Source organism: Archocentrus centrarchus, chromosome 11 (assembly GCF_007364275.1).
Source record: "Archocentrus centrarchus isolate MPI-CPG fArcCen1 chromosome 11, fArcCen1, whole genome shotgun sequence".
NCBI classification, from domain to species: domain Eukaryota; kingdom Metazoa; phylum Chordata; class Actinopteri; order Cichliformes; family Cichlidae; genus Archocentrus; species Archocentrus centrarchus.
In genome coordinates, this window is record NC_044356.1 from 28,352,571 (window position 1) to 28,379,669 (window position 27,099).

Consider the following 27,099-nt stretch of genomic DNA (forward strand, 5'->3'; position numbering starts at 1 on the left):
TACAAATCTGATCTTTTATAAGGCTAAGGACCAGGGAGGGGCAGAGCTTTTCAGGCAGTGCTGCCAAAGTTCTGGAACTGTTTACTACTCCAGCTCTGTTTAGCTGACCCTGTGATGGCTTTTAAAAAATAGTTAAACTTTTCTGTTTAACCAGGCTTTCTGTTGACTTTAGTTTTATTCTTTTTCTTTTACTATGGTAATGTTATATTTTTAACATGGCGTTTTATCTGGGTTTTTTGGGGGGTTTTTTGATATTGTGTTTTAATTATTGTATAGCGCTTTGTGACTTTTGTCTGTGTAAAGCGCTATATAAATAAACTTTACTTACTTACTTACAGCAATCGCTCTATCACCTGAATCCTGTTGCTCCTATGTGAGAAGGTGATGCACTGGCTTATGGTATGTTGCAAATTTCTTTAGAGCTCCAACTATTGATTATTTTAGCAATTGATTTAATATATATATATATATATATATATATATATATATATATATATACTCACACACACCCACATGCCCCCCCACCACCACACACACACACACACACACACACAGACTGGCCCTCCCAAATACAACCACAAAGACTGTGACAAATACACAGATGCACATCCATCCACATCTACCCACCCTAGGAAGTTGGGGCGAATTTATGTTTTGTGAATATATGAGCACCCAAGTGCTGGTCGTCAGTCCCCCACCCCCCCCCACCCAAAAAAAAAAAAAAAAAACTTGATTGGCTAAAGTGCAAGTAAAATTATTGTTCTTGATTTTTTTTTTTTTTTTACTACTTATTTTTGGCTGCAAAAATACATTTCACTGTTCATTTTACTGTGTCTAACTGTGCATGTGACATTATCTCATCTTGTTTTATATAATAACCTGACAGTTGTACTTGCTTAACATGTTACTCATCTGGCTAAGTGATCATCTCAAGTCGTTAAAAAAACAATCCACCCTCATCAAATCTCATCTCTTTCACATTTATACCTTTCGCTCTGTATGTGTGTGTGTGTGTGTGTGTGTGTCTCTCTCTCTCTCTCTGTCTGCTTCTGTGTCTCTCTTTCTCTCTCTCTCTCTCTCTCTCTCTCTCTGTTTTTTCTCCAAGAATAAAAAGCTCATACATCTCTTGTCTTTAGGTTATCACAGACATACTATTCTTCGTCTTAGTGTGGCTTAGTGGTTCCTTGTCGGGCATTTGTACTCACATAGTTGAGGTAGATTTGGGCGCACTTTGAAATGAGGTAAGGCATTAAAAAAATAAGCTTACTGATTAACTATATATATCCTTCATTTTTAAACAGTTTCATTTTTTTTAATCCAACCAACAGGTTCATTCTCCTAGACAGATTTTGGAAATTGTTAGCAAAAATTATAAAAACGATGCCTTCTCGTGCCAGGTGATGTTTCTTTGTGATGAATGTACTTTTTGAATTTCATGGCATCCCATTTCTGACCTCAGATATAATTCTATACGTTTATCAGATGGTACAGTTTTATTTCATCATAAAAATTTCACATGAAATTAAAGTCTTGTGGGTGATGGCGAAATGTGCGGAACACTTCTCAAGGGGAAAACTCCACCAACCCCAAAGTTCGCATGAGCGGCTACCGAAACGGCTCCGATCCAATGCTACAACGTAACCTAAAGTGCAATACACACCGGGTGCAATTAGTGACATGGTGTCGTGAACACGGCTGGAAGGTGTATGCCCATTGAAGTAGGCTGTCTAGGTTTTGCGGGGCACTCACTGCACAGAGCGCTCAGCGGGAGGAGCAGAGTCATCAAGAACACCACCGAAGCCGCTGAGAAAGCCTTTAAATGCTCTGGCTACGAAGAAATGGTCTATGGGACAAGCGGTTGCTGTCTGGTCCGTGTATTTGTTTGGTCATTCGTTCTTTCCGTTTTGAAAACAGATTAAAAAAACGAAAAACGGTTCGTTTTTTGTTTTTTGTTTTTTTTTTTCATTTTCATTTTAAACTACAAATCCATACAGTGTAAAACTAATTAGATTTCTTTTATTCCATTTGAAACCAATACATAAATTCGCAAAGAATATGAAACGGGAAAACGGCCGTAATTTTTCTCAAACTGGAAATACGTGTTTTGTGGCATCAGAGAAACTATCCCATAGATAACTGAAGTTACTGCAAGATCGAGCAGTACGTTGCTGAACAGCAAACGCTTGTCTCTTAGACTTTTGGCACCTCTGACTTGCAGATGTGCATCAGAATCCAGAGGCTGGTGCTCCCTGATGTGTGCTATCTCCCTGATTACCTCGTGTTTATCGTCTGTGTCGACCTGTTCTTCACTTAGGACCTGTGCTTCCTGGTTCAGAGTAGCCCTTATTATTTCTAATTGCTGACTTATTTGCTCCAGTTGGGTTTTCTAGTTCCCTTGTACTTGATGTGCATCCAGAAATAAAGTTGTGTATTTTTGAGTTCACATTTTCCATACCGAGTCCTGTGTTTGGGTCCTTATCCTGCCTGCCACACTGCAAAATTATGACTCATATATCTCAGGGTTCTTTACTAGTCTGTAATCAGGTGAGTAGTCATTCAAAACTAAACATCTTTTGGATGAAAACAGAATGTTCAATATGTCCAAGAGCAGATCAAACACCCTAAATCACATATTTTCTAAAAAGTCTATGCCCTTTAGATTGGATATGGCATGTATAGATACTTGTCCAAATCTCCTCACTGTCATGGACATGACATAGCTTTACCATGTGTATCATATTGAAATACATTGTTTTTCAGTGGGCTTATGCACATCAGTCTGAAACAGTAATTCATCCCCCAAAAATTTATATTCAACTTTAACCTTCCAGCATTAATAACAGTTAGGCTGGACAATGAAGTGACATAAGTCAGCTCCAAATCAAATTTTGCTTAGGGCCCCTTAAAGGCTGGGGCTGGCTCTGATGAGACACATTCACTTATAGAGCTTTGCAGAAGGCGATTTATAAAGGTCAGTCCATTTATTTGTGTTAGTTTACAGCACAGATCTGCCACACCCAATATGATGGACACGTTGACATATTGCAGCAACAGGCCACACCGTCTATGTATGTAAATCTATCTGTTCTGTGGCATCCATGCAGCCCAGAACGATTGTGATTGGCCTGTTCAACATTGCCTCCTGGGAATTTTGAGCTACTTTTTTGCTGCAGTTTGTCAGTTTATCAGTGAGAGAATAAAAATCAAGAATAAAAAGCAAAGCATCCAAATGAGGACTCACAAATTCCTGAAACGAAATTGCTGAAACCATCAGAATCGATGGAATAAACAAAGTGAAAAAAAGGGGGGTTTTGTTGGCTGGCACTGCAGTTAAAACACTGGGACACATGGCCACGTAGCAAGGTCACAAACATATAGGATTGTTTTCATTAGCATCGGGCAGTTCTCTGGGACTTTCTTGCTTAAGCTGCCAGACAAGACAGGTTAAAGAACAAACAAACAAACAAACAAGACCCCCCCACCCCCCTCCCCCAAAAGAAAAAAGAAAAAGAAAAAAGAAAAAATTGATCATATTTAAGATTGAAGCATTAAATAATGGTAGGACTGCTGTTTAAACTGAGACCAAACTTTTGCTCCTTTTTTAAAAAAAATAATGTCAGCTTTTAATTGAAAATAATCTCCTAGGGTACACACACACACACACACACACACACACACAAAACAGTTAAATTTACAGTAAAATACTGGCAGCTGTGATTGCTAGGACTTCACTGTAAAATATATGGTGAATATGTATCAGACATTATTTTAGGCTTATTTGTAGATAACACAGTTTACAAATGTTCTTTTCATGGTAAACAATTATAAATACAAAAGATTTTAAACCTAAATTAGATAAACCTAATTACATTCCTTGATACAACTGTATGATACATTACAGTACTTTATTGTAAAAATCAACAGGGCAGCTATAGTTGCCAGAATTTCACTGCAAAAAATATGGAACACTGGCAAGAATTTACATTCAAAAACTGCTTATGGTTAATTACATATAAAGCCCATTTCAAACAAAGACACAAAAGGCCTTTTTTATTTAGACATTTGCTGTGAAAAAGATTTAATTGTATTGTCACCAGTTTTGCTTGCGGGCCCCCATTAGTCATCAAATGTTTGCTGTGGACTGGCATGATTGTCTCTGCAGCAAGAATAATAAAATAAAGCATAATAATAATAATAAAACTTTTACAGAACTGCAAAGTGCATTTTACAGCAAAGAAAAAACAAACAAAAAATAGCAAATGAGAAAAATACAAAACATTAAAAGAGTTACAAGTGAAAAAATAAGTGAGCAAAGAGAAGGTTAAATGAATGATAATTAGAAGTATGGCTCAACAGCTCAGCAATCATAGATTATTACAAATAATTAAGAAGCAGTTCCCCTATAAATCTTATGCAGGTTTGTTCTGTTTTCTGCATCCTGAAACAGATAAGTATGTAGTGTTTTCAATAAGGATGCTGGTGACACCAAACTGAAATGACAGAAAAAACACTTAGTCTCAACACGGAGACAGGATTACACAAATAAAGTGCATCAAGCTCACTAAAATAATATTTCTGCAAAATAAGCAGTAATATCTAAAGCATAACTGTCAAGTTTTGTATTTAAAAATACGTGAAATTTTCCGCCGCTGAAAATAGAAGTAACATCATTGCCTAATTTGCATAATTGGTCATTTGCATGTAGTTGCAATCGAGGATGTAGGAGAGATATTATCTTTGGAGAGACAAGAAGTGTATAAAAAACACCCTAAATATGTTTAGAACTACAAATGCACTTTATGAAATAACTTAATAACTTTAATGCTTTGCCTAGACCCACATTACATAGATCAATTTTGTCCTGTATTGTTTAACGATAGAATATCAAATTTAACGAAAACACTGTGGGGTGCGACTGCTAGCTATATTCAACCCTCCTCTTTTATCTGGGCCACTGTTGCCAACTTGTGTAAGAAAACTCGCTGTCGGCTGTCTCAGACCCTTACGAAAATCCACTATGGTTAACTATGGTTTTACCATGGTAAAACCATCTTCTTCTTCTTCCTGGCATTATTTCCGCTAAGTCGCAGGGTCCGCGTGTTTGCACGCTCGTCTCCACTTGGCGCGATCTAGGGTGACTTCGGGGGCGACGCCGACGTGCTTCATATGTTCTTTGATCTGGTCGAGCCACCACTTCTTTGGCCATCCTTGGGGCCTTTTCCCGCACAGGCTGAGGTGCATCGCAGTCTTGGCCACCAAGCTGTCATCGCTCCGGACGACGTGTCCGTACCATCGAAGGCGTGCTACTCGCATCTTGTCGGTGATCGGGTCCACACCCATCCATCTTCGGACATCCTCGTTCATCGTGTGTTCATGCAGTGTCAAGCCCAGGCTCCAGCGGAGAATCCTCATCTCCATTCTGTGTAGTGCTTGCTCATGTTGTGCGGTTGCAGGCCAGCACTCGCAACTGTAGAGGGCGATGGGGCGTACGATGGTCTTGTAGATCTTGCTCTTGAGACGCTTGGGCATCTTGCGGTTGCAGAGTACGCCTGTCACTTGGTGCCACTTGGCCCAGGCCGCGCTGACTTGGGCGTGGACATCCGGGACTGTGCCGCCATCACTGCTGAGGATGGATCCAAGGTACTTGAACTCCGTGGTCTTCTTCAGGGGCACGCCGTTGATGCTGATGGTCCCATCGGTCTGCTCGCCAAACTCCATGTACTCGGTCTTCACGGTGTTCAGACGCATCCCATTCTCACTCAGCCGTGCGTCCCACTGCTGCGCTTGGGCCTCCAGTTGTCATCGGGCTTCGTCGGCTAAGTCCACGTCATCTGCATACAGTAGTGTCCATGGGTGGGGGTGTTGGAGATTGGCGGTCGGTGTGTCCATACACAGGATGAACAGAAGCAGGGACAGGGACGACCCCTGGTGTACTCCCACCGTGATTGGGAATGGTGGTCAGGTTCCCGCTGGACATCGGAGGGTGCTGCTGACGTCTTGGTAGAGCAGCAGGATCCACTGGACATAGGCCTCGGGCACTCCGTGGGAGCGCAGGGCGTGCCAAATTAGGTCGTGGGGCACTCGGTCGAAGGCTTTCTCCAGGTCCAGAAACACCATGTGGATAGGCAGGTTCTTTTCCTGGTGGCACTCGACGAGTAGCCTGGCCGCGTGGATGGCGTCTGTTGTTCCATGGCCTTTGAAGAAACCGCATTGATTGGGTGTGGTCTTGATGATCTTGCAAAGGTGGGCATTGATGACTCGTTCGAAGATCTTCATGGCGTGGCAAAGGAGGCGGATGGGTCGATAATTGGAGCATTCCAGGACGTCGCCCTTGCCCTTCCAGATGGGCACTGTGGTGCTGGTCAGCCAGGCCTTGGGGGCGACTCCGTCTTTGATGATACGGTTGAAAAGGCTGGTGAGGAATGCATCACCCTGGTGTCCCATCAGCTTCCATACCTCCGCGGGAATGTCGTCAGGTCCTGGCGCTTTACCATTTTTCATCTTCTTTGTGGCAGCTTCGACTTCGGCTGTGCTGATCGCCGGGACGGGACCAGGGACGGGATCGGCGGAAACGATTGAAAGGTGGGGAAATTCCTCAATGGACATCTTGGCGAAGTAGGTGTTCCAATGCTGCAGGATTTCGCATGGCTCCCAGAGTGTTCGATGTTGCTCGTCCTTGACGTTCTTGACTTGGCCAATGTCCAGCGTGGCCTGATGGTGGAAGTTAGCCAGTCGGTAGATCTTCTTCACCCCTTCCGGAGTATTCAACTCATTGTAGAGGCGCTGTTAGTGGGTGGCTTTGGCCGCCGCGACTGCTCGCTTCGCCACCAACTTGAGGTCCCAATATCGCTGGCGATCGGCAGGGTCCTGGGAAGCAAACCATGCTTTCTTGGCCACCTTCTTCTACTTGACCGCTTGTTGCACTTCTTCGTTCCACCACCAAATTTGCTTGTTGATAAATTTCCTGCCCGGTTTCGTTCGTCCCATAAGTTCCTCCGCTGCACCGTGGATCCGCACTGCCATGTCTGACCACATGGCAGTGTGGTCAGACATGACCACACTGCCATGTGGTCATCGACCGCCTGGTCGAAGTCCACTACAAAGTTGCCAATGGTGTTGGCGAGTTGTTGTTTGCATTCCGGTAAATGCCACCACTTGATTCTCGATCCCAAGGTCATGCAGGGCTTGTGGTGTTGGCCGAGGTCAAGGCGCACGTCCAAGTCGAGGAGGCAATGTTGTGGTCCGATTGATTCCGATGGAATCACTTTCACATTTATGGCGAGTTTGAGATCCTGACGCCAGACGAGTAGGTAATCGATCTGGGTTGACCTTCCTCCGCTGCTGTATGTGATCAGGTGCGACGCTCTTTTCCTGAAGAAGGTGTTGACAATAGCAAGATTATGCACTTCGGCACACTCCAGGATGCGCTGACCATCGTCGTTGCGGGCGCCGTAGCCTTGGCCCCCATGGCACTGATGAAAGCCTTCCCTCGTGGAGCCGACGTGGCCTTTGAGGTCTCCACCGATCACCAGGTGTTCTTCGGGTCCGATCGATTGTATCAGAGCATCCAGCTCCTCCCAGAATTCGTCCTTCTCCTCGTCAGTGCAGTTGGTCTGCGGGGCGTAGCAGGAGATTGCTCGCAAGACCACTTCGCCCGAGTCAATCTTGATTGACACGAGCCAGTCCAACACTCGGCACACTTCGACCACACTGTCCTTGAGCTTCTCACTGACGATGATTCCCATGCCGTTCCGAGCCGAGTTGGCACCATTGTAGAAGAGCTTGAAGCCTTCACTGGTGTCCCGGGCCTTCGCTCCTTTCCACTTTGTCTTTTGCATGCACGTGATGTCGATGCGGCGGTTCTTGAGTGATGCGGCCAGTTCGTGGCTTCTTCCGGTCATTGTACCGATGTTGATGGTACTGATTCGAAGTTGGGCTGACTTCTTTAGTCAGCGGAGCCCTTGCTGACTTGTCATGGCGTTCAGGCAAGGCGACGCGTGTCGCCTCCGGGGGACGCCCTAGCTGTTCTCACCGAAGCTTGAACGGACATATCCATGATGTGACTGCGAATACTTCAACCTATGCGTCGCTCCACCTGGTGTTGAAGACCTTCACCGTTGGTTGGACTCCAGCCGGCACCGCGAGGAGGTGGTGATAGGGTTTTACCAGCCACCATAGTAAAACCATGATTACTGCATAAAAACCATAGTTAACCATAGTGGATTTTCGTAAGGGAAGGTTGATAAAGGCTGAAGCAAGGGGTGGGAGCAGGGGAAGCAGGTAGGCAGGAGGCAGGTTCAGTGTTTAGGTGAAGGTTCGGGGGTTGGAGGGTGGAGTCAAAGTGAGGGAGGGCTGGCCGATGCCAAAAGGACGCAGTAAGAAGGCTTTATGTACACAAAACACGGCGAGAATGTGGTGGCTAGTCGCTTTTTGGGAAAAAAAAAAAAGCCGCTAAGTTGGCAACACTGAGCCCAACCGAGATCCAGTTGTTTTTCCAGGTCGGTTCCAGCTGTCGGCACTAACCTCACAAGAACTGCCACCCAGGATACTGCAGGTGGCAGTTCTTGCGAGGCTAGTGACAGAATTCAGTTTGGAGCAGCACAGGACTACTTTTTAAAAATTATTATAGACCCTTTTACAGCCCACGTCATCAAAGGATGTGTGCACATTTTGGCAATGGAAGTGAACTGCTCCTCCAAATCAATAAGAACAAGAAGACTGTGGAGCGTTTAAACGTGATTTAAAAGTGATATCAGCATCAAAATGTGTGGCTGTTGCGTGTTTGGCTGTCAGAATTTCTACTCTACCAAAAGTGGACTGAAGTTGTACCAAATCCCATGGGATCACGGCTGTTTGAGAGAAAACAGAGGCATCTGTGGTTGCAAGCCATCAAATGTACTGATAAAAATTGGACTGAGGATACGCTCAGGACTGAGGACAGGATCAGAAATGTTCAGGTTTGAAGCGCCCATATTATATCAGGTAAAGTTATTTATCTTCCATTGTTTATACCGAGATGTCAGGTATCTAACGTAAACAGCATTAGCTGGTAGGCTATTTGGCTTTTAAACTGTAGTGTGGCTGGCTATTTACAGGTGGGGCATCACTAGACTCAGAGAATCCTGATTTTTAAATTAATATTTAATCGCACTATAGATTACAAAATGCAGTGCCAGTCAAAAGTCTGAGCAGACTCGCATATGAAGGGTTGAGCGAGTCTCACAGTGTGAGGGAAATTTACGGGAAAATAAAAATATGGGACGACGGCGGGAGTTTCCCGGACAAAACAGGAGACTTGACAGGTATGATCCAAAGTCATCAGTTTAAGCTTGTCATGGTCCTGTCACCATAGACATATACACCTAGACGCTGCATTGAGCGCTGACTCATACATCAACATCGCCGCCATATTGTAGGGGACAAAAACGGCCAACATAACATGAGAGACATGCTGCACTTTTGTGCTGTATGGAGTTGTTCAAACCATTTTACAGTCAAAATGGGATCACATGGGATTACCTTTCACAGGTAAGACTGACGAATTGTTTTTAATCATATTTGGCCATTCTAACATTTTGAAAATATTTTTTTTTTGTGCCTAACAGTTTCCCAGTGTATATTAGTGCATATTTGAATGTGTGAATGAATGCATTAACTTAAATAACTTTGTAGAAAGGCGCTTTATGAAGTTCAGTCCATTTACTTGTATTAGTTCACAGCGCAGCTTTGCCTCCTCCAATATGGCGGACACACATTTATGTAACATCAGCAGGCTAACCCAGTCAACGCGTCCACGTATATATATATATATATATATATATATATATATATATGTCTATGCCCAGTGGCGGATCTAGGATTTTTCTGAGTAAGGGGCCATCAAGGGGGCCACAGTATTCATAGAGGGGCCAAGTATTTGTGGTAGATGTGGTGATATACGGACCAATAAAAATGAAAGCCATTACATTAAAGTTATGGTAAATCTTATCACCAAATGTAAGGAGGAAATGTGCCATTTCACTAAATAATAATATCAGACATTTCATACATTACAGCATTAACTGTTGTTGCTCTCCCTAAATGATTTCTGAACTGATGAAAAGGGACTGGAGGTGTCCTGCTCTTGACCAGCCTCTGGTCTACTGTGTTCTGCTGCTCTCTCCCTCCTCTCACCCTACTCATTTTCAGCTGGCAGACTCACTCTTTTGCTCAAAAACTGCTGAATTCCTACCTGAGACTGACCCTTTCTTTTCATATTTTTCTCTGTCACTGCCAAACATTACAGTTAATGTCAACACACAAATGCAAATTACAAAGAAGTACATGAATTAGCGAAATGCGAAACGTTCATGTCCAAACACAAGTAGGGCAACTAACTTTGCTTCTTAAATTAATGTTTGTCAGACTTATGCTATGTGACAGCTGTAAGTAAAAAGGGATTTATGACTTATCATTACCAACAAACTCCTCAAAATGTAAACTGGTTGTTGGTTAAAAAGGTTTCTCCGCGAGATCGTTCAAATCTTCTTTTTCTTCCACAAGCTTTATTCACGCTGAGCATTCTGTTTTGGCTCATTAGCGCTACTGGTGTTTCGGCATGGAATTGCATCCACCTATAATGTGATCCTCGCTCTCGGGCGAAGGACAGATGAGTGACAGGACAGGGGCACTTCAGGGGGCCAATCAGATTTCAGATGGGGCCAATGCCCCTGTGGCCCCGCCCCTAGAACCGCCCCTGTCTATGTCTGTTACGGTCGCTGCGGCTAGCAAGGCAGGGAGGACCTCAGAGCAGCACAGAAGGCGAGAGCTGAAGTTGTACTTAATCTTTATATATACTTGAAACATGGCTGGTCAGGAGCCAGCTACACAAAAACCCGAAAAACTCAAAATACAAAACTTAAAGGACACAGCAGACACATCCACCTGGATGTATACAATGACAAGGACATGAACCAAGAACAGAGGAAAACTGAGGGCTTAAATACACACAAAGAAATCAGGGAGAGTGGAAACAAAAGGGAACAACAGGTGAAACAAATGAACCTAATAACACAGGGGAAGCAAATTGAACACAACACACAAGGAGCACGAGACTACCAAAATAAAACAGGAAGTGACCAACATAACACACAGAAAACATGACAAAGGGGATCAGACATTACACAAAGAAACAACAAACTGAGAAAACCAAACTATAAGAAACAACCCAAAAATACGACAAAACAGAACTAAACAAAAAGGAACTCAAAAACAGTGTTTTGAGTTTGTTTTGTTCTGTTTAAATTATATCTCTGATTGTGTTTATCAGTTTTCTTGTTTAGTTACTTCCTGTTTTAGTTTTACAGTCCAGTGTTCTTATGTGCCATGTTTAGTTTTGCTTCCCTTGTTTTAATTTGTTAGATTTGTTTCACTTGTGCCCTGTGTTCCCCAGCTGTTTCTTGTCTCCCATCTCCTGTGTGTATTTAAGCCCCTGGGTTTGTACTGTTCTCTGTTGCGTCCACCCTCATGGAGGTGTGGTTTTGTTCTGATTTCTATGCAGTTTGAGTTTTGTTACAGTGCCATTTCTCTGCGTTGTTTCACGTTATCTAAAAAAAAAAAAAACTTTTTAGTTCAGTCTGCCTTGGAGTTCTGCATTTGGGTCCACCCTGCTTGCCACACCATTCCTAAATCCCAAAGCTGTTCAATAATTGCAACTTACAGCATTCCTGCCTGATAATTCAGTGTGGATGGCATCCAATCACATTTCCATACTGCCTCTTGCATGTGGATCTTTTGCTGACAAGCAAAAACTACAAGTGCAGGGCTGGAACCGGAAGTAGAATTTACAGATAACATTTTCTAACAAAAACTTACATGAAGCATAAATTGTTCATCTAAATGCCTTGTAATCATTCTCAATAACAGAAATATTTTTAGAATTATTTGTTTAAACCTATGAACTTATTTATTCAGAGAAATGCCTTAAGGGCAACACAGTCCCCACCTGGCCTTGTGAGGCCACTATACTAAACAATACAATACACATTTAGTCCTTTGGCATGAGGAGAATAACTTCTGTAACTGGGCGTGTAAATGTCTTTACAGAGCCTTGATCCCATGCCTTTACTTCAGTCTTTCTTACTCGATTGTCCTTGTTTGGAAATGTTGCAGCACCCCTTTCCATGGGCCAGCTGTTACATCCAACCTGCTTATCTTTGAGCAGAACTAGGTCACCAACTTGGAGATTTCTGCGTGATTCAGTCCATGTCTGCCTTTGCTGTAACATGGGCAAATACTCTCACCTCCAGAACTGGTTGGAAAGAGCTTGGAGTTATCTCTATTGTTTGGTGTAAAGGTCTTTATTCAGGAACTCTCCAGATGGGGGGAGAAGGCAAGACTTCCTAGTAAGGAGCATTGAGGGGGATAGAATGCACACTGCTAAATCGGTGTTGGCTCTCACTGCGGTATTGTATCACTTCATGTTCCTGTTTCGGAACACAGTGGTGTTTTGCTATCTGTTAGCTGTTTAATCTGTATAGCTCGATTTATCTGGATAACGACATATTTAAATGTAATCTTCACCTGCTTTATCTAGAGCACACTCTTTGTTGAATCACCTGTATTCACATTATTCACTTTGTTTTTAGAAATTTGCTAGCTTAGCACACCTAGTAGCCTACCTCTTAGCCAACACTATCAGAATGGCTTCTTCTCCTGTCTCTTCTGGTTATTGGCAACACTGTATTGAGAAACATGAATGTAGCGACGCCAGCGACCATAGTCAAATATCTTCCAGGGGCCAGAGCAGGCGACATTCATGGAAATTTGAAACTGCTGGCTAAGGCCGGTTACACCAATCAGAGGTCACTAAAATTAATGTTGAATCGTGTGTAACTTTGAAAAAACAATGTCAGACTCTATAGTTTTCTCTGGGCCCCTCCCCAATAAGACCAGGAGCGACATGTTTAGCCGCTTGTTCTCCTTGAATCGCTGGCTATCTGAGTGGTGTCCAAAAAAACCACATGGGCTTCATAGATAATTGGAAAGTTTCTGGAGAAAACCTGGTTGTTAGAAGAGATGACATCCATCCCACTTTGGATGGAGCAGCTCTCATTTCTAGAAATCTGGCCAAATTTATTAACCCTCCTAAAACCTGACTACTCAGGGTTGAGACCAGGAAGCAGACTTGCAGTATTATGTGCCTCTCTGCAGTCTCTCTCCTCTTGCCATCCCCCCAAAACCTCATCCACATGAAGACAGTGCCTGCTCCAAGACCACCAAATAAAACAAAGCTAAAATCAGCAAAAAACAATTTGAGCATAAAAATGTAAAAACAATAAATAATATAGCATTTATTGCACCAAATCATTCATTGCACCTAAGAATAAAATGATTACATTTGGATTATTAAACATTAGGTCTCTCTCTTCCAAGTCCCTGTTAGTAAATGATTTAATAATTGATCAACATATTGATTTATTCTGCCTTACAGAATCCTGGTTACAGCAGGATTTAATTTAAATGAATCAACACCCTTGAGTCACACTGTCAAAATGCTCAAAGCACAGGTCGAGGAGGAGGAGTAGCCACAATCATCCATTCCAGCGTATTAATTAATTAAAGACCCAGACAAAATTCTTTTGAAAGCCTGACTCTCAGTCTTAGGAAAGCCTGTGCTGAGATTAAGTATGAGTCCAAATAAAATCAAACTGTCCAAATGATACATGGTGATGAGCAAGCTCTGTTGCAAAAAGTTACTAGTACTCAGAAATATACAAACACAAAAGCAAAAGACAAAAAGTAAAAAGCAAAAAGCCCTCCTGGGAGATTGTGCCTTAGTAGTTACTGGAAGAATGGACAACATGGACAGAGACTTTCGCTACATCTTCTCTTCCTTTTTTTTTTTTTACTCCTCTTCTAAGCATGGTATTTATACTCTTCCCCTTTCTTTGTCTAAGATTTGTGCTGGGTCAGTGATTTGTAAGCATACATTAGGGGTTTTCATTAATCTTCCCACATTATCTAAAAAGGCACAAACATCCAAGACAGTAAGAAAAATTCATCACAATAATTGTCAGAAACAACCTCCTTGTGGCCATCCTGTAGTACTCATTAAGAAGGATTTACAACTGCTCACACTTACACAGACCAGATATAAGGGAGAAAGTGGGGCCCAATTTGCCCCTCGACTTGTTGCTTAGACAGATTTACACTTTTTTGATTTGCATTTTTAGAATCTTTGGGCGCACTACATAGCCAAGACAGTCTATGGCTAGGTCTACTGGACAGATTTATCCCTATCAACAGTGAAAATTGATAAATAGGCAAACAGGAAAACTGGTGTCCTGCACGTGAACCAGAGAAGGGCAGTTTTATGAGCTGAGACCCCTAAGCATGAATTTGAATGAGCAACAGGTTCAACACTGGGCTAGAGCAGAAACAAGTGTGCTTTGAGAATGCTTTGAGAGGGCCTGCTTGGCCACAGTGGCCTGCTAGGGAGGGGTAGCAGGGCTTCTGGGGCCCTGAACATGAATAAGAGCAATTCCAACAGGCCTCAAATCTTCCTACTACTTTTAGACACACAATATGTGTTTTATTTCAGTGTAGAAGCAAGATGGCGGCGCGCACAGATGCAGCGGCTCACGGCTCTTCCTTTCGGTGCTCTTTTTTGTACTTTTTGTATTTCATATTTGTTAGTTTTGGTGCATTTGCCTCTGCAAACAACTGCTACACACGCCAGGATCTTGTGGACATTGGCTACCGGCACAAGATATCAGTATCGAGTGATTTTCACTACACTCATAACATCCCAGACGCTATAGTGAGACCGCCGGGTGCTCCGTGGATTGTTATCGGGTCTGGAAGGCGGCGCCGACGGCGGAGGAAGAGGAAGCAGAAGCGGGGCTGCAGGTCCGGCTTTATGCTGAAGCTGAAATGCCAACCACACTGGCCTCCTCTGCCGAGCCTGTATCTCTCCAACGCCAGGTCCATGGTAAATAAAACGGACAACCTAGAGTTAGAGCTGGCTGTAAATCGCTATGTTCGTGACTGCTGTGTAATGATTATCACCGAGACCTGGCTAAACCCCCACATTCCCGATGCTAGCGTGCAGCTAGCAGGCCGCACTCTGCTACGTGGAGATCGGACCAAGGACTCCGGTAAGAGCAGGGGAGGGGGTCTCTGTATTTACGTGCATGAGGACTGGTGTAACAACGGAACAATCATAGACAAACATTGTTCCCCAGACCTCGAGTACATGTCTGTAAGATGTCGGCCTTTTTTTCTACCCAGAGAGCTAACAGTAGTGATCGTCACAGCTGTGTATATAGCTCCCGATGCTAACGTTAGCATGGCGCTCTCTCTCCTGCTGAACGCCATTAACGAACAGCAGCGGGTCCACCCCGACGGTGTTCTTATAATCGCGGGAGACTTTAACAAGGCCAACTTAAAGACTGTACTCCCGAAATTCCACCAACATGTCAAATGTTCCACAAGAGGGGAGAACACTCTTGACCATGTTTACTCCAACATTAAGCACGCTTACAGAGCCAAACCCCTCCCCCACCTCGGCCAGTCCGACGATCTTTCCCTGCTGCTCACCCCAGCATACACCCCCCTCAGACGGAGAGCCAGGCCTACTGTAAAAACCATTACAACCTGGCCTGAAAACGCACTCTCCGACCTACAGGACTGCTTTGCATACACAGACTGGGACTTATTCGAACACGAGGACCTAGAAATATTCACAGGGACGGTACTGGACTACATTAAGTTCTGTATCGGAAATGTGACTGTTAGCAAAAACATCCGGGTTTTCCCTAACCAGAAACCCTGGATGAACAGCCAGGTCCGTTCACTCCTCAAAACCCGTGATGCTGCCTTCAGGTCAGGCGACAGAGCTCTGTACAGTGCTGCTCGAGCTGACCTGAAAAGAGGAATTAAAAAAGCCAAAACGGACTACAGGAGGAAAATAGAGTCCCATCTGTCCAGCAATAACACACGGGAGGTGTGGCAGGGCATTCAGAACATCACAAACTTTAGAGGCTGTGATGTGACTGCAGGAGACCTGAGTGTGTCACTAGCAGAGGAACTTAACTGTTTCTTTGCTCGCTTTGAGATGCCTCAGGACCACCCATCTGCCCCCGCCCCGCCCCCCCCCCCCACCAGGCTGCACCCCACTCACTGTCCAGGAGCATGAGGTACGGCGCGTGCTCCTGGCAGTGAACCCCAGGAAGGCTGCCGGACCAGACGGAGTACCTGGCAAGGTGATCAGAGCGTGTGCCCACCAGCTCACCCTGATTCTCACCAGGATTTTCAACCTCTTCCTGGCCCAAGCAGTCACCCCCCCCTGCCTAAAAACAGCCACAATCATCCCCGTGCCCAAAAGGTCATCTGTCACCAGCCTAAATGATTACCGCCCTGTGGCCCTCACACCGGTAATCATGAAGTGCTTTGAGAGGCTGGTTCTCCAGCACATCAAAGACCATCTGCCCCCCACTTTCGACACCCATCAGTTTGCATATCGTGCAAACAGATCCACAGAGGACGCCATCGCTGTAGCTCTCCACTCTGTGTTGAGCCACTTGGAGCAGCAGCAGAGCTACGCTCGCATGCTCTTTGTGGAGTACAGCTCAGCGTTCAACACAATCATCCCGGACATTCTCACCACCAAACTGCACACCCTGGGCCTCCCCCCTCTCACATGTTCCTGGATCAAGGACTTCTTAACCAACCGGCCCCAGACTGTGAGACTTGGCCCCCCTCTCTCCTCCACCCGCACACTGAGCACTGGCTCCCCACAGGGCTGTGTGCTGAGCCCCCTCCTGTACTGCCTCTACACCCATGACTGCAGTCCGGCCCACAATAACAACCTCATCGTCAAATTTGCTGACGACACCACAGTGGTCGGACTCATCTCAAAGGGAGATGAGGCAGCTTACAGAGAGGAGGTCCTGAAGTTGACAGCCTGGTGTTCAGAGAACAACCTGGTACTGAACACCATGAAAACCAAAGAGATCATCATCGACTTCAGGAAGCACAGGACTGACCCAGCTCCCCTCTACATCAATGGCGAGCGTGTGGAGAGGGTCCACACCTTCAGGTTTCTCGGTGTCCTCATCTCTGCTGATCTTTCTTGGTCAGATAACATCACAGCTGTTATCAAGAAGGCTCAGCAGCGACTTCACTTCCTGAGGGTCCTCAGGAAGAACAACTTGGACTCAAACCTGCTGCTGACCTTCTACCGCTCATCCATTGAGAGCCTGCTGACATACTGTATCACAGTATGGTACGGCAGCTGCACTGAGGCAGACAGGGTCAGGCTTCAGAGGGTAGTCAAGACAGCACAAAGAATCGTTGGCTGCCCTCTCCCCTCCCTGATGGACATCTACACCTCCCGCTGCATCAGCAGAGCCAGGAACATCATCAAGGACAGCTCACACCCTGGCTTTGACCTGTTTGACCTGCTGCCCTCTGGCAGGCGCTACAGGTGCATCAAAGCCAGAACAAACAGACTCAGGAACAGTTTCTTCGCCAGAGCAATCACCACCCTGAACTCACACACTCACCCACTGTAACTGTGCAACACCCACATCTCTGTGCAATATTATATTATTCATACTGAACAATATCTAACATTCCTATATTGTGTAATATCCAGTATTCATTCACTAGTGCAATATTCATTCACCAAGTGCAATATTCATCATCTTCATTATTATATGTATACATGCATTTACTTTCTTACAATGTACAGATGCACCAATGTAGGTATGTATGTATATATTTTTATACATTCTATTTTTTGTATATTTTACACATTGTTTATTTTCTGTATATCTCTTGATCATATTGATTATACTAGATTATAATATTTTTATAATATTTTTATTTTCATTTTAGAGAGTTTGATTTTCTGTTACATGGCACTGAACAGGAGTGGCCCTCCAATCTCATTGTACATCCTATATAATGACAATAAAGGCATTCTCTATTCTAGAAAGCAGTGTAGTTGCAAATAAACAGAAGTAGGAATAATAACTTTAAATATCAGCATTGGGGTGATAAAAATATTCCAACACAACCTTCCTTATCTCTCAAAAATTCTTGAAAGAGTAGTTGTAAAACAGCTAACTGATCATCTGCAGAGGAATGTTTATTTGAAGAGTTTCAGTCAGATTTCAGGATTCATCACAGTACAGAAAAAGCATTAGTGAAGGTTACAGTAATGTTGGACTCATCTCTGTTCTTGTCCTGTTGGACCTCAGTACAGCTTTTGATACTGCTGACTATAACATTTTATTACAGAGATTAGAGCATGCCATGGCTATTAAAGGTACTGCACTGCAGTGGTTTGAATTATATTTATCTAATAGACACTATTTTGTTTATGTAAACGGGGAGTCTTCTTCAAACAGTAAGGTTAATTATGGAGTTCCACAGGGTTCTGTGCTTGGACCAATTTTATTTACATTATACATGTTTCCCTTAGGCAGTATTATTAGAAAGCACTGCATACCTTTTTATTGTTATGCAGATGATACTCAGCTTTACCTATCCATGAAGCCAGATGGCACACATCAATTAGTTAAACTGCAGGAATGTCTTAAAGACAAAAGCCCTGGATGACCTCTAATATCCTGCTTCTAAGTTCAGAAAAAACTGAAGTTCTTGTACTCGGCCCCACAAGTGTTAGAAACATGGTGTCTAACCAGATACTCGCTAGTGCTAATAGCAAACTGTGGTTATAGCAGCCGTCCTGGTGGCTGCAGCTGAAGTAAAGACTGACATTCTCTACACAGCACGCACGCATGCACACACACAGCACAGAGCAGTAGGGGCGTGGAAAAACTTGTCAGCGGTGATCCACTCGTGTAAAGAGTCGTTTTTTCCAAATGATGGAAATCCGCCACAGCGACAGAGTACTTTAATGTCGCTAATGTGGATGAAATGCTCCACATGGAGACACCTGAGCTGCAGAGTTAAAAACATCAAAGCAACAAATTTGTGTCGAGGACTTTTAATAGAAGAACTATTTGAGTTATTTGTTACAGCCCTAAAATTTGTATTCAATTTTCAATTTGTGTATCAAAATACAATAAGGTTCTTATCTACCTTTCATGTTGGGACTTTTTGGTTAAATTAGAAGCCTGAAATTTTCATTTGATCTTCATTTTTCCTCTTACTTCTCCTCCATTCATGCCAGCTGTCATTTCCATTTCTGTAGCCGCAAAATCAAGAGCAGCACGACCATAGTGAGAACAAATGTGCACATAGTTAATGAAACTGCCCCTGCTCTGTGGTAGATTGTAAATTGCAGTGAAATGATAAAGGTGCAAGCGGCGATAATAGCAGCCTCAGCAAGGCGCAGCGCCCGGCGATCAACCACTAGCTAGAAGACTGTGACAGAAGCGAGAGTAGCTCACCACATAAGATATTTTTTTTGCCCACTAACAGACACAAAACTGCAATAAAAGTGTTAAATCCTAAAAAAGTACTTACCCGGTGAAAATCCTCCTTGGTCCTGCTCTCTAGCCCGCGAGCATTCGCCTCCAGCCGGTAAATATCCCACAATGCAACTGTACATTTAAAATTTAAAGCACAGCTATGCACGGGATCCAGCGGTCCAATTAAATTCGATATTCTTTTCAGAGGCATTTCAGTTTACAGCAAAGAGCTGTATTTTCAAAATACAGCCGCCTTACTGTATTATCATGCTGTAGTTTTTACAGCCATTCGTTACAGTGTACCCTCACTCCCAACCAGTTTTGGGAGATAGTTACCTCCCTGATCCTGAGAGAGTTTTTCCTTCTCACTGTCACCAAGTTCTTGCTCTAAGGGGGTTATCTGATTATTGTGGTTTTCTTTGTATTATTACAGGGTCTTTATCTTACAGTAGATGAGATTAAACTTCATTAATCCCTTTAGGAAGGGAAAGCATCAGGGAAAGTTCTAGTAGCACCTTACAGACCTACTGGAAAGGCAGCAGTCTCCCACAACGCCACCACCAATATAAAGCAGCTTGAGGTGACTGTTGTTTTGATTTGGTACTATGTAAATGAAAATTAAATTTTCTCATTTTCTCCACCATTCATTGTATCCACAGATTGGATCTTTTCTTCATTTAAGCTACCAAGATGTATTTGAGACTGCGAAAATCAAGGGTTTGCATTTTCCCACTGCTAACAATCACAGCAATCTCCATCCTTTTATGGAATTTTTCTGGATATTTCATTTGTCATCGGGAATCGAGCCTTTGTGGCTGTCACAAGTGTTTAACAGATGAAGGTGATCCTTGGTTTAAATGGATCAGAGGAGAAGCTCCTAAACCATTTTTGTCAAGGAGATATCAACTCTCAGAGGATGATTTCAACTGGTGGAAGGTAAATAAAAAAACTCAACATGTCACAATAAACTGTTTTTAGCTAATACGGTCACATTAAAGTTATTTTAACTGCTCAAGCTTTGTTTATTTTATGACTGCTGTGAATAGAGGGAGAGCAGGAGAAAAAGGGAGAGCAGAATAATACAGGCATTGATTTACCTTAAATATATTATTAAAATAACAAAAAAAAAATCACATCTGAATCAAAAGGCTTAAAAACTATTTAAAAAAAGAAAGGGGAGGGGAGAGGAGAGAGAGGTTTTTAATACAAATATCAGTAGATTGTGCTATTCAAAAAGAATAAAATTCTAAAGTTTCCAAATGGCACTCTAATTATAACTCAGAAGATAATTTTATTTAATATGCACATATGACCTGGGTCACTGCTTTTCAAATCAGCAAATTTTAGATGATTTAGAAATTTTTGAGATAACTTTACAATAAACTATAAAAACTGGCATATATTATGACTGCTTAGAATTTCAGCTTCATATATATATATATATATATATATATATATATATATATATATATATATATATATATATATATATATATATATATATATATATATATCAAATACTTTTACAAGTTTTTCAGATATTGCTTTTTTAAGCCTGTCCTTTCCCTTTTTGGCACATAGAAATCTGAATCAGTGTATAATTTTGAATAGCTCAAAAACTAATAAAGATAAAAGTCTGAAATTTCAAGGGTTGAATCGGGATGAATCAAGATCTGTAATTTGGGATAGATTCATAAAAAATGTCTGATAATTTGGTCATAAATTTATTGCAAAATTAAGCTACCCTGCAATTTTGAGTAAACACTGATAAAAATAATAATAATAATAATGTTATATACTGTATATAGGTATATTTCACAATAATGCAAAATAACACTTAACATAATTTTTAACACTGTTTTTTAACATCATTCTTAATGACAGGAATAAAGAAAATGCTGCTTTCATTTACCTTTTATTCTGGATTGAGCATGATAACGTAACTTGGAGCACAAAAATACCAAAATAGTACTTTCATAACAGAAAACAACACAGTGGCATGGTGCTTAGCACTACAATCTCATAGCACGAAGACCCTGGTTTCAACTCAACCAACTGGCTGCAACATTTCTATTTGGAATTTACATGTTCTTCCCATGTTTATGTGGGTCCTCTCCAGATGCTCTCATTTCTTCACAAAGACATGCTGTTAGTGGGGTTATGTTGGCCTGCCTCTCATCCTTTGACACCTGAGGCAAGCCCCTAGCCTTCCTGTGATATCATGCCCTGAAAAAGATAAATGGATAGAAGGATTTTTTTTTTTTTCATTTTTGAGACCCTCTTCACCTATGATTTTAAGGTCCAGTGCCTTGGATTCCCTGATGCAGAGCACTAGGTCAGGGTTTTGTAAGATGTAACAGTTAGTAGTTTAGGGTTAGCATCTTGTATCAGACTACCCATCATGTCATGTGGACAAAGCAACCTGGCTTTGCTAGACTACTCACTGGAAATTATCCCTTTTTTATTGCTCTTAGAGAGTTGCTTTATTCACTTTTTTTTTGCAAACAATTTTACAGTGATACTTACTGAGTTTTTAATTCCTCTTAGCATCCTTTAAACCTTACCTGAATGATCACTCCTCATGGTCAGTAGGTCTAAGGAAAAAAAAATATGCAGATATTTTTATTTACACCAGGATACATGTGTGAGGCATTGAGTCATAAGCTTTCTTGCAATCAATCCAGGTAGTGCACAGGTTGGTCAGTCTGGTCTTACAGTCTATCTTCCAGTAGACGTTGTTTTGCTCTGCTGTCTCTGCCAGTTCCTTTCGGGGCCCCGCTCATCTACTGAGGCATGTACCTGTTTATGTTTGCCCACTGATTCCTGATAGGAGCTTCCAGGCTATGCTGAGGCAGGCCATTGGCCGTTAGTAGGATTGGACCCTTCTGAGTATCCTTGGTGGATTGTCAGGCCTCCAGTCTGTGTGCAGCCTAACAATTAGTAGCTGGTTAACTTATTAACCTGCCCGCGGGCCATTTTTAGTGCTTTCCGACTTTGAAGCCTCATAGAGTCACAGTAACGCTGCAGTCTGCCCTTAAGATGCTTTTATATGACAGACTAGACCCTCAGAATTGGATTGACACCTCATTTGGCCAATCATGTTATGAAACGGGTTTTCCAGAGCCAATAATAACCAGACAGTGTCATGTGACTTTTCTGGACATGCCCCCAAATGTTCCCCAATCGTTCTGATTGGTCGAGTCTGACCCAAAATCCAAAACCACAGATGTATAGCCAATAAAATTCCTGACATGTGGGTATATGGCGTGGGTATATGGCGCTATGGGGTGGGTTTTCACCGCATGCGTATTCAGTGCATCCTCCGTGCGTGAAACTGAGCAGGAAGTAAGAGTGTGTGCGCTGTCGTGCGTAAACAGTGTTTACAATAGTTTTTCTCGCCAACAGAATGTCAGAATGCATCAAAAACAGGCTATATTTTTTCAACGAAGTGACTAAATGACTCACGAGAGTGGATTATTATTTATTAGAGGATTTCGTCGCTGATTCAACTGGTTTTATCGCTGCAAAATCCGGCGAACGAACAGCTGTACTCTGAAAGTGATCCATGGTATGTGTAACTTTTTATTCCAGTGCGGGCTCTGGCTGAGCAGGGCCCTCCGGACACTCGGACTGAGCGGGACCCTCCAGCGTAAGCTCTGGCTAAGCGGGGCCCAACGGACACTTGGGCTGAGCGGGACCCTCCAGCGCGGGCTCTGGTGCTACTTTCCCACCGCTGAGGAGCCGGTTTGCGTGCCAGTGCTCGTGCTGTTCCCAATGAACCGGCAAAACGCTTAAGAACGGGCCCGCATTTCCACTACGTTTCTGTGAACTGATCCTTTACGTGTGGGCAGGTCCATTTCTGGACACGGAAGCCGAAGTGCACAAACGTGGGAGAACACGCTCCCCTTTCTTGTGCTGCAGATACGTTTTATGGTCCAAACCCAACTACTGCAGCATCTGTGTGCAGCACAGAGGTAAACACAGACAGCGATTAGAGCAAGACAACAAGTACGCACTTTGTGTCCTTTTATCTGTGATATGAACTGATACAAAGCAGCAAGTTCAGCCTTAGAGCCCAACCTAATTCATAGCCGTGAAAATCACTTCACTTTTCTCATGTAATACACATGTAATATGGTAGAAAACCTGATGTTGAGATGGCAGAGTCACGCCCTTCTGCCGCTTTCGTCACGCGTTCTTGGTTCGAGACCAGCTAGTTTGCGGGGCCGGAGTTGAACCCATTTTTTGGCCGAGCACTGAGTGCTTCCGCAGTGGAAAACCCACCTAACGGTTCAAATAAAGGCACCGGCTCTGGAACCCTGTTGGTGAGAAAGAGGCTTGCCTGAGCAGGACCCTCTAGACACTTGGACTGAGCGGGACCTTCCAGCGTGGGCTCTGGCTGAGCGGGACCCTCCGGACGCTCTGGCTGAGCGGGACCCTCCGGACGCTGGGATGAGCTGGACCCTTCGGACGCTTGGACTGAGCGGGACCTAGCAGCGTGGGCTCTGGCTGAGCGGGACCCTCCATACGCTCGGACTGAGCGGGACCCTCCGAACGATCGGACACTAGATGCGCATGCTGGGGCTGCTTTGTAGGGTGTACAGCCGTCTCCTCCAATGACTGGGGCTGGCTTGTGTAATTTTTGGATGAGTCTGGTGGTGGTGGTAAAGCCAGATGAAGTGCAGGCTGTGGTGCAGGCTGTGGTGCAGGCCAAGCCGGAGCTGAGGGCTGCGGTGCAGGCTGAGGCGGCGCTAAGGGGCTGTGGTGCAGGTGGAGCTGAGGCAACGTGCCTCACAGGAGCACAACTTACAGTCTTTAAACCCACAGTCTCTTCATATGCCGATTTATTAGAAACAGTTTTTGGAGTATCTGTAGCCTCTGTAACCACAGTCTTGTTCGCAGTTCTTAGCTACTGACTAGGAAAAAGGACTTTTTCACTCACTGCAAGCACATTTTCCAACAGCCTGGTGCCAGTATATCGGGGCAAACAAGCAGGTGCGGGATAAGAGTCAGGGAGACCAGGTAACAATGAATTCAGTTCCTTAGCACCCCCTTCAGCTCTCAGCGGAGACGCTCGCACTTTTTTCTCTCCCCAGCCCTTCCTTTTTCCCCTGCTTTGCTGCTTTGTTGCTTTAGAGCAGGGGTCTTACTTACTTTTTTTTTGACATTTCGCTTTCCTCTCCAATTAAGAGGAGTTAGCAAAATGTCAAAAAAGTAATTTAAAGGGCCAAATTGTCATGTTTTTGACATCAAATCGCGGACCGTTAGTAGGGGGCGTGGCCAGATGTGGCCCGCGGATCGCAAGTTTGAGACCCCTGCTTTAGAGCCTCTCTTCACACAACTTCTGAACTGGAATTTATAATTATGGATCTGGTCAGCTGGTCTCTCAACGCCATTGTTTTGATCAAATTTTCACCATGAGGAGATTGACATTCCATCTGGCTACGTTATGGATTCCTGTGTGGTGTGGAAGATGACGTGCCTGGCCATATTGCCAATGGAGGACACACACATTTGGCTTATTGAAACTGGGATTTCTCTGAATTGGACCTGGAGATACCTGGCTTGTCATTGCAATTAAGGAAGTCTAGGCAGCTGTCTGGCCTTGGTAAGGCTGCTTATGACGGGAATGCAGGAAGGTACAGACTCAAACTCAGACTCTGTATATCTGGAGCTGATTCAGAGGGGTAAGATCTTAGAGATGTATGTATCTGTTTCTGCACGGCGAAGAACTGAACCAAGAAGATTAGGATGAATTGGATTTTTTTGCCACAGAGAGGTGCCAGAAAGACTGAAGGCTGTCAACAAATTAATCAGCACAGTCTGTACCCAAAACGAGTCATAGAATCAGAAATTTGGCTCCCTGGCGGCCTTGGACTGCCGCTTATCAAATTGTCTCCAGGATGGTTTTAAACAGATGCTCTACCCCCCCCCGCTGTCCTGTCTTCTTCTGACCTGTGTTGGACTGATCTCCCTGACCTAGCTGCTGATGAACTCTACATCTTATCAGAACTGTTAGCTGAGGAGGGAGTTTGAGTCAGCCCCACAGTAGCCCAACGCACATACTGTGCATGTATACAAAGTATGAGATGATTTTTTTCCTCACTCATCCCTATATGTTTTCACTATTGTTTCTGTCTTTTTAATGGCAGCGCCTCCAGAAGGGGGGCAGCATGGCCACAGTTCACCTATCTCCCCATGTTTGTTCTGTTTGTCTTCTTGGATGGGTGTTCTGTTAACTGTAATTTCCATATTGTGGGATCAATAAAGTAAAGTAAGTAAGTAATCTGTGCCTCCATATGGACAGCTGAAGCAACCCAGCCGGCAATGGTAGGCGACTGCAGCAAGCGAGGGTGACTATTTATTAACCCGAGCACAGCAGAAAATCCAACCGAAAACACAAAATGCTGGGCATAACACCCCGGACCATGACAATTTACAACTTTTCATTTAACAAAAACATAACTTCTCAATGAGTGCAATAAAAAAAGAAATATATCTAACACCCATTCATACAAGCACTTCCACGAGTAACTAAGCTAAGTGCTTTTATTGTCTAACACTCACACACACATTCTCAATCCTTGCGTCGAAGAGCAACTTGGGGTTCAGTATCTTGCCCAAGGATACTTTGACATGCAGCCTGAAGCAGCCAGGAATCGAACTGCTGACTCCCGATCAGTAGGTGACCTGCTCTACCTCCTGAGCCCACGTCTTTCCTCCTATCTATCTATGAGGGGGACAGAGAAAGGGCAGAAAGTTTGATTTTTAATACAATTGTTGCATATTTTGAAAACACTGTTGGACTATTTTGTCACTAGCAGGGATAGTGTTAAGGACTGAAATGTGCTTTGAACCAGAGATGTGATCTGAAGCTGCAATTACTTTCTTCTTCTTTGCCAGAATTTGCAGGGGGCAAGATATCAAAACTTCACTTTCTACAACCAAACAATAGACAAGGTGTTTCAGATAATCACACCCATTGCAGATGTTACAGAACCCAGCCCTGATCACTGCAAGCGTTGCGCTGTAGTGGGGAATTCTGGAAATTTGAAAGGATCACGTTATGGAGCTCTGATTGATTTCCATGATATCGTAATAAGGTAATAATCATCAAACAACATTGCAGACATCTTTTTTAAAAAAAATGTAATTCCTTCTTGACACTAACAAAGATCTGAAAAGCATACATTTAATAACACACAAAAAAATATAGTGTTGTAGAGTGTGCATGTAATGTGATTTAAATTATTATTGATACTAAAAACTAAACTAAGCTAAATGTGTCTGTCTGTGTACTATTTAGAATCAACTACGGCCCTACCAAAGGCTATGAAACAGATGTTGGAACCAAAACAACTCATCGTGTCATGTATCCAGAAAGTTCTACTAAATTGGACAACACAACTCATCTTTTGTTTTTTCCATTCAAAACACATGACTTTCAGTGGCTCTACAAGTGCTTAAATCCAGGGTGGGGTAAACAGTTGGATTTTTTTAATAATGTTTCTCTGCCACTATGAAACTTCAGAGTTTAATAGCAGAGTGGTGTCCAGTTTTATCTGTTTGAACAGCAAAATAAACAAAGACCAAAATTGTTGTTAAAACCCAAAGAGCTCAGATTGATGGCATTAGAATTGCACCATTTCCTTTTATTTAGCTAATTATAGCTAGT

General features: G+C 43.3%; 1 protein-coding gene across 4 annotated transcripts in view; it reads left to right on the forward strand.

The window, feature by feature from the left end:
• The first annotated feature begins 1,109 nt into the window (after positions 1-1,109).
• Positions 1,110-27,099, forward strand: part of LOC115788113 (CMP-N-acetylneuraminate-beta-galactosamide-alpha-2,3-sialyltransferase 1-like) — a 41,105-nt gene continuing 15,115 nt past the window's right edge. For all 4 annotated transcript variants that reach the window (XM_030741025.1, XM_030741027.1, XM_030741028.1 and 1 more), the window contains exons 1-4: positions 1,110-1,241; positions 20,084-20,360; positions 26,328-26,527; positions 26,731-26,898. In XM_030741025.1, the coding sequence (XP_030596885.1) occupies positions 20,115-20,360; positions 26,328-26,527; positions 26,731-26,898 (614 nt within the window). In that variant the 5' untranslated portion in view covers positions 1,110-1,241; positions 20,084-20,114. The remainder of the gene's footprint in view (positions 1,242-20,083; positions 20,361-26,327; positions 26,528-26,730; positions 26,899-27,099) is intronic.